General features: G+C 43.7%; 1 protein-coding gene across 3 annotated transcripts in view; it reads left to right on the top strand.

Annotated features, from left to right (window-relative positions):
- The window catches only part of KIF26A (kinesin family member 26A), a 156,315-nt gene that overhangs the window by 85,527 nt on the left and 58,662 nt on the right, over positions 1 to 12,126 (top strand). For all 3 annotated transcript variants that reach the window (XM_081001998.1, XM_081001997.1, XM_081001999.1), the window contains one exon: positions 7,601 to 7,767. In XM_081001998.1, coding sequence (XP_080858124.1) covers positions 7,601 to 7,767 — 167 coding nt within the window. The remainder of the gene's footprint in view (positions 1 to 7,600; positions 7,768 to 12,126) is intronic.

The raw sequence follows: 12,126 nt of genomic DNA, 5'->3' as shown, positions 1-12,126 counted from the left end.
TGACGTCTAAATACAATGCAGACTGGGAAAAAACTCTATTTAAAAGAGTTGTGAGAAGAGAATGACTGCTCCATGCACGCAAGGCAGATTTGGGCTTGTGTTTTGCCAACATTAGCCCTCCATGCCACATGGGCTGTGTGAAATTCTTTCTCTTGTCTGTCCTGAACAGAGAGGAGGGAAGGGCTTCTCTTTGGCCATTTTCTTCATGCCGCGAATAAATTTAGATCCATTCCCCGCTTTTTGGTTGCTTTAGACCAGGGCTGTCCAACTTCCAACAGACTGCGATCTACTCACACTATAAAAACACCCACCCACCTCACTCACACACGAAAACAAAGATCACCACAGCCAATCACACCCTAGGCCAACCCCAACCTCTCTCACCACCAAAGGAACACAAGTAACGCTGACACCAAACTCTACATACATTAAGCATAATAGAAACATCGCCACCTGACCCCACCCCCACCCATCTTCCCTCCCCCCACTCCCCCTTTCTTTTATCTTTCTTTCTTTTTTTTTTTCTTCTCCCCCTAATGCCTCAACAAATGAAATGGATTTGTAAAAATGTTACATGGAAAAAAAATACGAGGCATTACACTTACTTCTGTAAAACAAGAAAATCCTTAATAAAAAAAACCAAACAAACAAACAAAAAAAACTGGCAGTGATCTACCCATTGGCTTGACCAGAGTTGTTGAGCCAAAGTTGTTGAGCACATGGCTGATATGATATTTGAACAAGGTTTTCAGGATGCACACAGGCCTGCATTTTATCATTCCTTTACTGCTACCCCGCAGTCATGTCCCAGGGAGACTTGACAGTCACCATGTGCCTGCAACCAGGGATCCACAGTCTTATCACGCTGTTACAAAACCTTTGGAGAGGATTCTTCAACTCTGGGGCAGGGGGTGCCGTATTTAATTTCGCCCTCACTCTTGTCAGCACATGGCAAAACTTGTTTAACCTCTAACTCTAAGGGTGTTAATTGAGTAATTAAAGATTTAGTGGAGTGATATGGATCATCTGTAGATGTGTTATTTCGCTAATTAATTTATCTTGGCAAGCCCGAAACCATTTCCCCTCCTCTTTCAGCAATCAATGCAACACACTCTTGCGAAAACCCCTTCCGTTGATACAAACCAGGCTTGTAGAACTAGGTTTTGTTCTTGGCGGTTGCTTGGGCATTGTTGTATGGGCCTGTGCATATTTTTGGGGTGATGAAGGTATATCTGTTGACACTGGAGGTCAACAGGCACCTTTGGAGGTTTGCAAAATGAAATAAGTTGCTTCATGTTGTCTGACTTACGAGGTCCGTGACTATTGTCTGCTGTGACTGGCAGTGACTTCCCAAGGTGCTTTAAACAACTTTTCCCTTGTCTATTTTTATTAATGCCAGGGACTGAAGCTCTGGCCTTCTCCATGCACAGCACATCCTCTGTAACTGAGCAAAATACCGTCCAGATTTGCTTTGCACACACTAATGCAGTAATGTGTGTAGGACGTTTATCAATGGCTGGGCCACTTCCTCAGGCCAAAATCCTATGAGGCTAGAGAAAGATCATACGAGAAGCATTTCTGCCCTACTATTGCATATGGTAAACAGGTTTCGTAGGATTTTTTTGGCAATGTTTCAAAAACCTGGTGCACCTGTTTAGTCAGAAATGACAGTGGGACAAGAGACTATGGTATGAATTGGCCTTTAGCTCAGAAGGTTCTGTGTGTATGCAAAGCCCGCTTTCTACTCATTACTTGCCTGAAGGGGGCATTATGTAATTACTGGTGAGTAGGGGATCCTCTGGCATCAGGCACATGGCTTGTTGTTCATGTATTAGTATGCTTGTATGTAGTGGCGAAACCTACACGTGAGCAACCACTTTTGCATAGGCTTACAGATGACGGTGTTAACATGTGAATATCTGGACAGATGGCCCACACGATGCCTGAATTTAGAGCACGTTTAATTTTCAACCTTCAAATTCCAAAAATGAGGGTGCTAAAAAGTTGTAACATGCCTTGGGAATTCAAAACATATTTTGGTTAAACATAATTTAGTTTTGCTTGGTAAGTAAACTGTGTGTAAAAATGCACAGAAATCATTAAAAACGATTGCCAAAAACTTGGAGTTATATTGTTGTTGTTGTTGTTGTTGTTGTTTCAGAATTACCTGACATTTTCAGAAAGTAAAATTAAAATTATTTGGTTTTCCGAAAACAGTTTATGTGCCTCTTCGTCAAAAGTAGACTTACCAGCTAAATGTTGTCCAATCACAAAAAATAGCAGATTTGAATTCCTCACACCCAAAAACATATTTTGAAGACCTTTCACTGAAGAAATTTGCAAAAAAAACACTTCACCCCCTAAAATGACACTCCCTAGTGCCCCATGCCAAGGCTGGAGCCAAGAGTATGGCCCCAATTCCCAGTAATTGTGTGGTGCCTCCTTCACTCAAGAAACACGCAAAAAGGGCTTATGTCTCTGTGCAATAGATGCAGAGCAGTGGATTTAACTATAGAAAAGATCTAGCACGTCACCATAGGAGACGGTTGTAAAACATGATCTATAGCATTGTGGATTTTAAAGTTTGGTGGCATCCTGGGGAGTATTTAATTGCATTTGTGCTTCATTACAACGCTGTCTCTTTTTGCCTAAATTTATTTTAACTAATTAGTTTGAAATGTCAGAGTAGTATTTCAGACGGCAGAAACATCATCCATTACCATTCACGGAGTCGTTAACCCTAGCTACAAATATGTATTGTGGCATCTCCTCTAATTAAGCATTTTTTAAACGAATTCCTGGACTCTACTTTTAGCAGTCCTTCCTAAAAATAGTTTAAAAATGAATTGCATCGATCTCTACATTCGCATGAATAGTGTCTTGCACTGGGGGAATCAAGACAAAGGATGAGGTTATGAATGACTAGTAGTCAGGAAGGCTATATGCTGCCTGCAGAATTAGAGGCAAGGAGACTCTGAATACCAGTCACTGGATAACAATACAGTGGTACCTCGGGTTGCAGACGCTTCAGGTTACAGATGCTTCAGGTTACAGACTCCGCTAACCCAGAAATAGTACCTCGGGTTAAAAACTTTGCTTCAGGATGAGAACAGAAATCGTGCAGTGGCGGCACGGCGGCAGTGGGAGGCCCCATTAGCTAAAGTGGTGCTTCAGGTTAAGAACAGTTTCAGGTTAAGAACGGACCTCCAGAACGAATTAAGTTCTTAACCCGAGGTACCACTGTATCAGGAGAGGGCTGCTCCCTCACATCCCATTGTCCACTTTGTGAGTTTCATAGGCACTTTTGGTTGGCTGTGGTGGGAAACTGGCTAATGGACTAAATAGGCTCCAGAGTGTTTTCGCCTGTCCTGAAGCCATGCAGACCCTGTTGTTGTTGTTAATAATAATAATAATAATAATAATAATAATAATTTTTTATTTATACCCCGCCCCTCCTGGTTCAAAAAACCGGGCTCAGGGCGGCTAACAACAAATTTAAAACACTTAATTGATGCAACAACAAAAAGCATAAAATACAGTATAAAACATGAATAACAAGAAATTCAGAATTCAAAAATCAATTTAGGGGGGCTAGCTGGCTAAATTAGTCCTATTTGGGCCAGCAAAGAGACCAGGGGAGAATTAGCTGTGGGATCCCAGAGCGGGTAATCTTCATAAAAAGGGGAGGGGGAGGGAAGGAAGGGGAATAAAAGATCAGACTAAGTTCAAATTAAAGGCCAGGTGGAATAGCTCTTGTCTTACAGGCCCTGCAGAAGGAAGTTAAAACCTGCAGGGCCCTGGTCTCATGGGACAGAGCATTCCACCAGGTTGGAGCCATCATTGAGAAGGCCCTGGCCCTGGTGAAGGATAATCTGACTTCCTTAGGGCCCGGGACCTCTAAACTATGATTATTCATGGACCTTAAGGTCCTCTGCGGGGCATACCAGGAGAGGCGGTCCCGTAAATACGAGGTCCCATAAATACATGTCCCGTGAAGACATGTAACGATGGCGCCAGGCGAGGCCTGTTCTCCTGTTGCCACCTTCTGAACCTCTCTGGGATGGAGGGACATAGAGAAGCACCTCGGATGACAAGCACAGGGTCCAGGTCTGATCATATGGGGAGAGGCAGGGGGTTGGAGTAGGTCTGGTCCCTTCCAGCTCTATAGTTCTAAGTGGATAGACTTCATTGTGGCTGGAGAGACTGTAGCTTTGAGGTTAGAAAGCCGGGTGGGAGCTGCAAGCATCATCTCTGTAGAACACCTCTGGTTTAAATAGGGAAGGGTTGTCTTAATGACCCCCTTGTGTTAATCACCATGCCCTCAATATGAATAACTGGGTATTTATATAACTGGGTGTGGGTTCTAAATCAGGTTGCCAGAACAGGCAAAGATCCATTTGCACACACGGCTTTGCCAGAGGTTAAAAAAATAAAATAAAAGCAGCTATCTCCTCTGAGAATGAAAACGCTTGTGAAAATGTGAGTTATATGAAATGTGGTGTGTATCTGTGAAGGCTTTTATATGTTTGTTTGTAGGTGTCTCTCCCCCCCCCCCAAAGAAATCAATGTTTTTACTTGGTTCTTTTGGCTGCTCATGTGGAAAGATGCTACAAATGCGCTTGCTTGGTTTGTTCCTCTTAAAACAGATAGTGCTTGTAGATGATGCGCGGCTGAGAAATAATTCCTGACAGTTATAACTGAAGCAGATAAACCGTTCTGCCAGCCACCGAATAATGCCGTAAAACAAAAAGGGTTCTGCTTATCGTTTTCCATGTTTTCATGCTTGTCAGACAGTTTAACAGTGCATTACCTATAACAAAGGGTCTCCGTTTTATTCCTCTTGTCTGCCTCTGGTCATGGTTTTAACCTTGTCCAGCGATGGACCTTTGCCGACATGGCTTCCTTTTTATTGCTTATTATTGTGGCTGTGTACAGAATATAGGAAAGACAAAACAGCTTGTCAGGCGGACGTGGTGGTTTGGGAAACATCTTACAGGACTATCAGGCTTAGATAAGGGCTAGGTGTGATGGGAGTTCAACAATATTTGGAGGACCACAGGTTCTCCATCACTGGTTTAGATGATCCATTCAAGTCACCTGTTCCAAATCTTTATCTGGTAGGACTCCCAAGATCTGCTGATGTGGCCTTCCAGATAGTTGCTCAAACCCCCTTCCATTCAAGTCTTCCATTCCTTTTTACTCCAATCCTTCTCCCTCCCTTATCTCTTAACTGCTGCTGCCTCCCGCATTGTTTTTGCTACATTTGCAGCACTGAAGTGACCTCCCTGGGGCACAAGGCTGGGCCATAGCTGTCAACTTTCAGATTTGAAAATAAGGGATCAGCAGCCTTGAAAATAAGGGATCAGCAGCCTCAGCTGTCCTGGGGACAGTCTACGGGATATCTAACAATCCGGGATAGCAGCAGGAAGCAGCGGGAGACAGCGCTGGAATAAGGGAATTTCCCGCAAAAAAAGGGAAGGTTGACAGCTATGGGCTGGGCAGTGTGCATGGAGGGCCTCGGCTGCCCAGGCGACAAGATCCTCCTTTTGGTCTCGCTGATGTGGTCCAAAGGAAAGCAGAGCACTACATTTGGCACCGTGGGTTAAACCACAGAGCCTAGGACTTGCCGATCAGAAGGTCGGCGGTTTGAATCCCCGTGACGGGGTGAGCTCCCGTTGCTCGGTCCCTGCTCCTGCCAACCTAGCAGTTCGAAAGCGTGTCAAAGTGCAAGTAGATAAATAGGTACCACTCTGGCGGGAAGGTAAACGGTGTTTCTGTGCACTGCTCTGATTTTGCCAGAAGCAGCTTAGTCATGCTGGCCACATGACCCGGAAGCTCCCTCGGCCAGTAAAGCGAGATGAGCGCCGCAACCCCAGAGTCAGCCACGACTGGACCTAATGGTCAGGGCTCCCTTTACCTTTACCTTTTACATTTGGCACCAGCTTGGCTGCAGGAGTTGCCGGAAAGAGGCATACAAGATGCCGTCCAACCTCCCTGTGGACTGCTCTCTGGATTTGTGTAGGGTTTATTACTTAGCCTTTTCTTCTCCCAAAGATGTCGCACAACGCAGTGGACCAGAGTTTCCCTTCTCCTAGATGGGAGACCTTTTCAGGTTGCCAAGCCCCATCTGCTCCTTATTTCCCTCTACAGCAGAAACTGCCTTCTTGACTTTTGGACCCACTATTGGTCTTGTCTTCTCAGTCCACCAGAGCATAATTGTGCAGTTAGTTGCAAATAGCATTTGTTTTAGTTTAGTTTATTTGGGGAATTTCTGTCCATTGTAACCACCCCCAGAGCTGCTTACAAACATACAAAACCAATATGTAAACTATGCCATAATAATACACTAAAAGAAAAGATAGACACCGGAAATCAAATCCGGGTAAGGTTCATGACAAAACCGACAAATACTGTGAACTGCCCCATAAAAATTATTTCAGTCACAGAAAGCTGGGTAAAATAAATAGGTTTTTAGTTGGCGTTGAAAAAGCCAACAGTCTGCAGCAGGCGGTCTTTGAGAAACACAGCCTTGGAGTCATCTTTGATTCTTCCCTATCAATTTGATCAAGGTGTCTTCCTCTCTTATTTCAAGCCCCTTGTCAAAACCCACATCTTTAGTGTTTTCTGAACAGTCACCATCACTTCTATTGCTGTTTGATGCTGTCATCCTCCCTCATCATCCTTTGTCATCCTCTCTCATCATTTCATTTCCCTGACATCCTATCCTCATCCCAGTTCTGTAGTCTCCTGGGCTGGAATTGCCTAATATCTGTGTCCCACATAGCATAGCTACTAAATAAATATGGTAGTTGTTTAGGTTGTAGTAAGAGATCTGAAGTCTCCCAGACAGGTAGTCATCCTGTCTTTTGTGGCTCATTCACACGGGTGTTCAACATGGATTTGAAGCTGCTTCTCTCTCTCTCTCTCAGCGTCCGCATGACATCCGCTTTATCCAAGTTGCAGCCCATACTAAATTCGGATTTTCCTGTCTGCAGATAATCCAATAAGGGAAAGACATTCAGCATGAAATGGCATGTTACCCAATTGTGAATGTACTGAAGCACATTGTGTGCATGGGTGTTTTTTTTTTTAATTATTAAAAAAACCCACCTGTGTGGTGATGTTTCGATGGGTGCCATTTATCATCATGGTTTCCACCAGCCCAAAGGGAAGGAAATGGGCTGCCCTTTTTCTACTGGTTGTTTCTGAAGAAACGTTCGTTGTGGTTGTAGCTGTATTTTTAAAACCGCTCATTTGAAGTGCTGTCGCACAGAACAGCTGTGTAAAAAATAATATGTGCACTTGCAGTTATGGGAGGTAGGAAAGGAAAAGGAGAAGGAGAAGGAAGGAAGGAAGGAAGCAACAGTCTTTCATGGGAGCAACTCCAAATCTTTGCTAGTCTTGAAGCAAGATGCTTTTTAATGGACTGCTCTTTTGTGCAAGGTATATTGAAATATAATGATGATGATGATGATGGGTATATGAATGAAGTTAAATAAATACCCAATTGCATGCCCACAGCAGTTCTCGGGTGGAAGTACTATTGGTCTTAAGTTAATATGTTTATAACTCCCTGTTTTTAATTTTGCTTTTCCCTTAGGAGGCTACAGCAGCAGAGTGCGGAAGGGAAGGCTCCAATATTCAAGTCACCTCAGGGCAAAACAACTGTGACCAAACTGGAACCACTGGGCCATTGGCTTCCCAAAGTCTGGTCGCCCCGGCCGGCGTCTCTGCAGGGACTTCAGCTGCAGCGTCATTCTTCATAAGGTAGTTTTCACCATTACGATTTACATAGTTGCTCTTGTGTATGAAATGACCACAAACCAAGTGCTTACTGGGCGGTTGGTGTTGTTGTTGCAGATGGCAGCTCAGGCAGGAGAATGCTTGGGTAATGAATGGGATCACTATGCAATGGAAGCATGAACTTGCAACTTCTGCTGGGGGAAAAGATTGTGGGGTTGGGAGCAGGCTGGAGTTGTAGCAGAAAAGCAATGGGTGCCCGAAAGGCTAGGCACCTTCCTTCCACCTCTTGCTTCTCTACTGGAAATCTTGCTTACTTGTGCCAGGAAAAGTGGGAGCTGTGTTTTGGAAGCATGTACAAAGGTGCTTTCTTTTCTCACTCATTCACAGAGGTGTGCGTGGACAAACGCACTAGGCGTCTTGGACAAACGCACTAGGCGATCTTGGGAACTGTAGCCCCATGAGTAAGGCTAGATATTTTCATAGCAGAGACTTGGTAGTGCCTTCACCTAACCATGAGCCCCAGTATGGCATCTGAGAACAATGGCAGCTAAAAAGAACAACAGAAAGCCCCTCTTTCTGAAAACCTGGAGAGCATAGACAAGGGAAGGCCTTCCAGATGTCATTGGACTAAAATATCCCATCAGCTCCAGCTAGCATGAGCAATAGCCAGGGAAGATGGAAGTTGCAGTCCAGGGTTTATATCCCTGGTGTATGTTGTTGGCATTCATCTGTCTCGAGAGACATTGGAGGGCACCTCTGGGGGTGAAGTCAAACTGCTGTGTTAGCAGCACCAAAGGGACCTCCACTGGGCGCAAGCCTGAGCAGTGTGCATGGAAGACCTGGACTGCCTAGATGACAATATTTCCCTTCTTGGCCTTGCTGATGTGCACCAAGGAAAGCAGAGCAATACATTTGGCACCAGCTTGGCTGCAGGAGTTGCCGGAAGGAGACGTACAAGGTGCCATCCAACTGTCTTAGACTCTCCACTCCAAATTTGTGTAAGGCAGGGTTTCCCAAAATTGGGTCTCTAGCTGTTTTTGGACTACAATTCCCATCATCTGTGGCCACTGGCCTTGCTGGCTAGGGATGATGGGAGTTGTAGTCTGGCCACAGCAGAAGACTCACGTTTGGGAAACCCTGGTGTAAGGTGTACTCTTTAGCCTTTTCTTCTTCTGAAGATATCCTGCAAGGCAGCAGAGGTTTCAGATCAGAGCTTTCCTTCTCTGGTGGTATGGTCAGTGCTGAGCTACAAGGACCGAGTGATCTGCTTTGGTGTGAAGCCGCTTTCTGTGTTTCCATCCACTTCTCTCTGTAGCTACTGGGATACCTGATATTTCTGGGTTCCAACATTACTCCCGTGGACTTCTCTTTTTTGTGCTTTCTCACACTGATTCTATCTTTTGTAGATAGCGCCCACAAGCTGTTACATAACTTGGGCAGATTTTGCTTTGTTATGCTCGGTGAAATGTATGCAGGCTGCATTTGCATATTGACTCAAGAGTCCTTGTTTAAAAGTGGTTGCTCAACTTCATCAGGCTTAATTATGCAACACTCTTACATTTAACTTTGATATTTTTACTCATTAGCCTCAAGAGGAAGCGCGTAGTCTTCTCCTGCTCGCACACGTGCTATAATACAATCTGGCACCTAAACAAAATTTGAAACGGAGTTAACTCCCAAATTCCACTCTCTCTATTGAAAGAAAGGACTGTCTAGTGTCGGACTGCAAGGCAAATGCCATCCCAAACAACCATTCCTTAATCAGGAAGATGCTTCTGGCTGAGAAGGGCTCACGGAGCTTGGCAGAAGCAGTATTTTCCCATCAGAGAACTGGCACAAGAAGAAACGGTTTCTTTTATCAAAGTCTTAAGATGTTAGAGAGAGGCCCAGATGCAATAAGAGAGGGTCCTGGTTTTCACAGGTGCAAGGGCACAAATTCTGCACCATGAAAGGTGCTTGCTGGGAAATTACAGAGGTTTTAAAGAATCTTGGAGTGGGGTGAACGTTCAAAAATGCACAGCTTAAGATCAAAGAGCAGGTTATGGGAGCAAAGAATGCTCACTGAGAGGCAGCGTGACCTCATGGCTAGACTATGGGACGAGGACTGAGGACAGATCTGGGTTCGAATGTGCACTCGCCAAATTAGCTTCAAGTGCAGATACAATCAGGGGAGGTTAGGACAGTATACAGTATACCTGAGCTCCATGGAGGAAATGTTGGATAATAATAAAGAGAACAAGGTTGGGTCCAAGTTGGGCAGAATGACGAACAAGACCTTGTGCTTTTTTCCCTCTTCCTTTTTAAATGCTGGTGTCTCTGTTGTGGCTCTGTAAGGCTCCTAGGTCTTCCTTTAACACTCCCTGCTGCTTTAAGCCATTTATCCCAACCTAACTCTGATACCCAATGTGAGAAAATAGCTCAAAGCAGCAGAGCTCAAAGCAGAACGACTTGGGAGAGGTGATTGTTTCCTCCCTTTCCTTGCGTGTTTAGTATAAAAGTTATACTCCACCACCACTATCAATGTTTAATGGTTCTTTAATAGATAATTATTTTTCTATGTTTTCAGCTGTTCTTATTTTTATCTGTAAACGAGTCCCTGTCAGGGAAGAAAGATGGGGTATAAATAAATAAATAAATAAATAAATAAATAAATACCAATAATAGTAATCATAACAATGCATACAAATTAATTTTAATTGTGGATGAGACTTCTATAGGTACCATTGTTGAGCATTAAAAATAAATTGATCTCAGAATAAGAGAGGTGAGAGCTTTCACTGCTCAGCTAATGTGGCTTCTATCATATTTGGGAACAAGTGGATATATAGATAGAGACAATGCATAAGAAAAGGCGTTAAGAATCTCTAGGGATAGATTTTATGCTTCTAGAAAGTGCACTTAAGCTGTATACAACCATATGAAGTTTTTTTTTAAGGTAGTAACTTTCATTATTTGTAATTAAATATAATTGTTTGTTACCTTTTTGTATTATATTTACAAAACTCCAGACCTTTATCTACCCAGCCTCATGCTGTGACTTGGGTCACTAGAATATGGCAGAATGCTGAGAGAGTAAAGTGGGATGTTGAAAACCAACTTAAGAAATATATTATCTTCATGCCTTACTCAAATGCCTATTTCTGTACCGGTATATGTAGACGGAATATACGCCTTTCCTCGTCTTTCTCCCCACTTAGTTACAAATGTTCTTTTACAATTTGAGAGATTAAAAACAACAACCCCAAATCTCTTTCTGGATAGGACAAATCTCTTTGAAACCACCTGCCACATTGCAGATTTCATGCGCTTACTGGTTCAAATGCCCAGAATTATATTTGGATGTTTTATCTTCAAAAGGAAGCATTTAGTAGACTTATTTCTAGAACCAGAATGCTTGGTCATATTTGCATGCCTCTGAGTTTGCGGATTAAAGAATCTAATTATTCACTAATGAGCATTAATGGTACATATAAACTGAGGGTCTCTCTCCTATTACAGGCACCTGATGGTTTGCTGATAAGCATTTGGCCATTAGATTGACCATAAAATACAGTCAATAATTGAGGTGACTGGGAGAGCAGGCACCTTATCAAGTGTAGGCCTAGCAAGACAGCTTGTCATGTCTCAGGGTGCTGGCTGAGCAGTGACTGAGCATACGATTAGGCCATTGGAACATTGTGCCCCTAATGAAATGGGAAGAAAAGCATTGCAATATTAGCACAACTGCTAAATGACTAATGTGTTTTTCTTCCAAGGCTCAGGCGCTTCAATTAGTTCTGATAAATGGTTCGCTTTGCTGTTTATTGTGAACTGAGGAGCTGGGGGCAGGTTCGGGGAGGGGGGGGCTTGACTACCTTCGAGGCTTAAGAAGCTGCCTTATCACTGGTCCATTTTGCTCAGTATTGTCTTACTGTTTTAACCCACTGTGGGATCTTTGGCTGAAGGCTAGGAAACAAATAAATCACAGAATCATAGAATCGCAGAGTTGGAGGGGACCCTGAGGGTCATCTAGTCCAGTCCCCTGCTATCCAGGAATCTCAGCTGAAGCATCCATGATAGATGGCCACCCAGCCTATGCTTAAAAACCCCCAAGGAAGGAGACTCCTCTACCTCCTGAGGGAGTCTGTTCCACTGTCAAACAGCTCTTACTTTCAGAAAAGTTCTTCCTGATGTTTAGTCAGAATCTCCTTTCTTGCAACTTGAATCCATTGGTGGGAGTCCCACCCTCCAGAGCAGGGGAAAACAAGCTTGCTCCATCTTCCGAGTGACAGCTCTTTCGATATTTGAAGATAATAATAATAAAATTTTATTTACATCCCACCCTCCCCAGCCGAAGCCGGGCTCAGAGCAGCTAACAACAGTAAAAATAACACAGTTTACATA

Source organism: Podarcis pityusensis (genome assembly GCF_964106645.2).
Source record: "Podarcis pityusensis genome assembly, chromosome: 1".
Taxonomy (NCBI): Eukaryota; Metazoa; Chordata; class Lepidosauria; order Squamata; family Lacertidae; genus Podarcis; species Podarcis pityusensis.
Note: the sequence above shows the minus strand (reverse complement) of the source record. Positions and strands in the feature narration are given on the sequence as shown.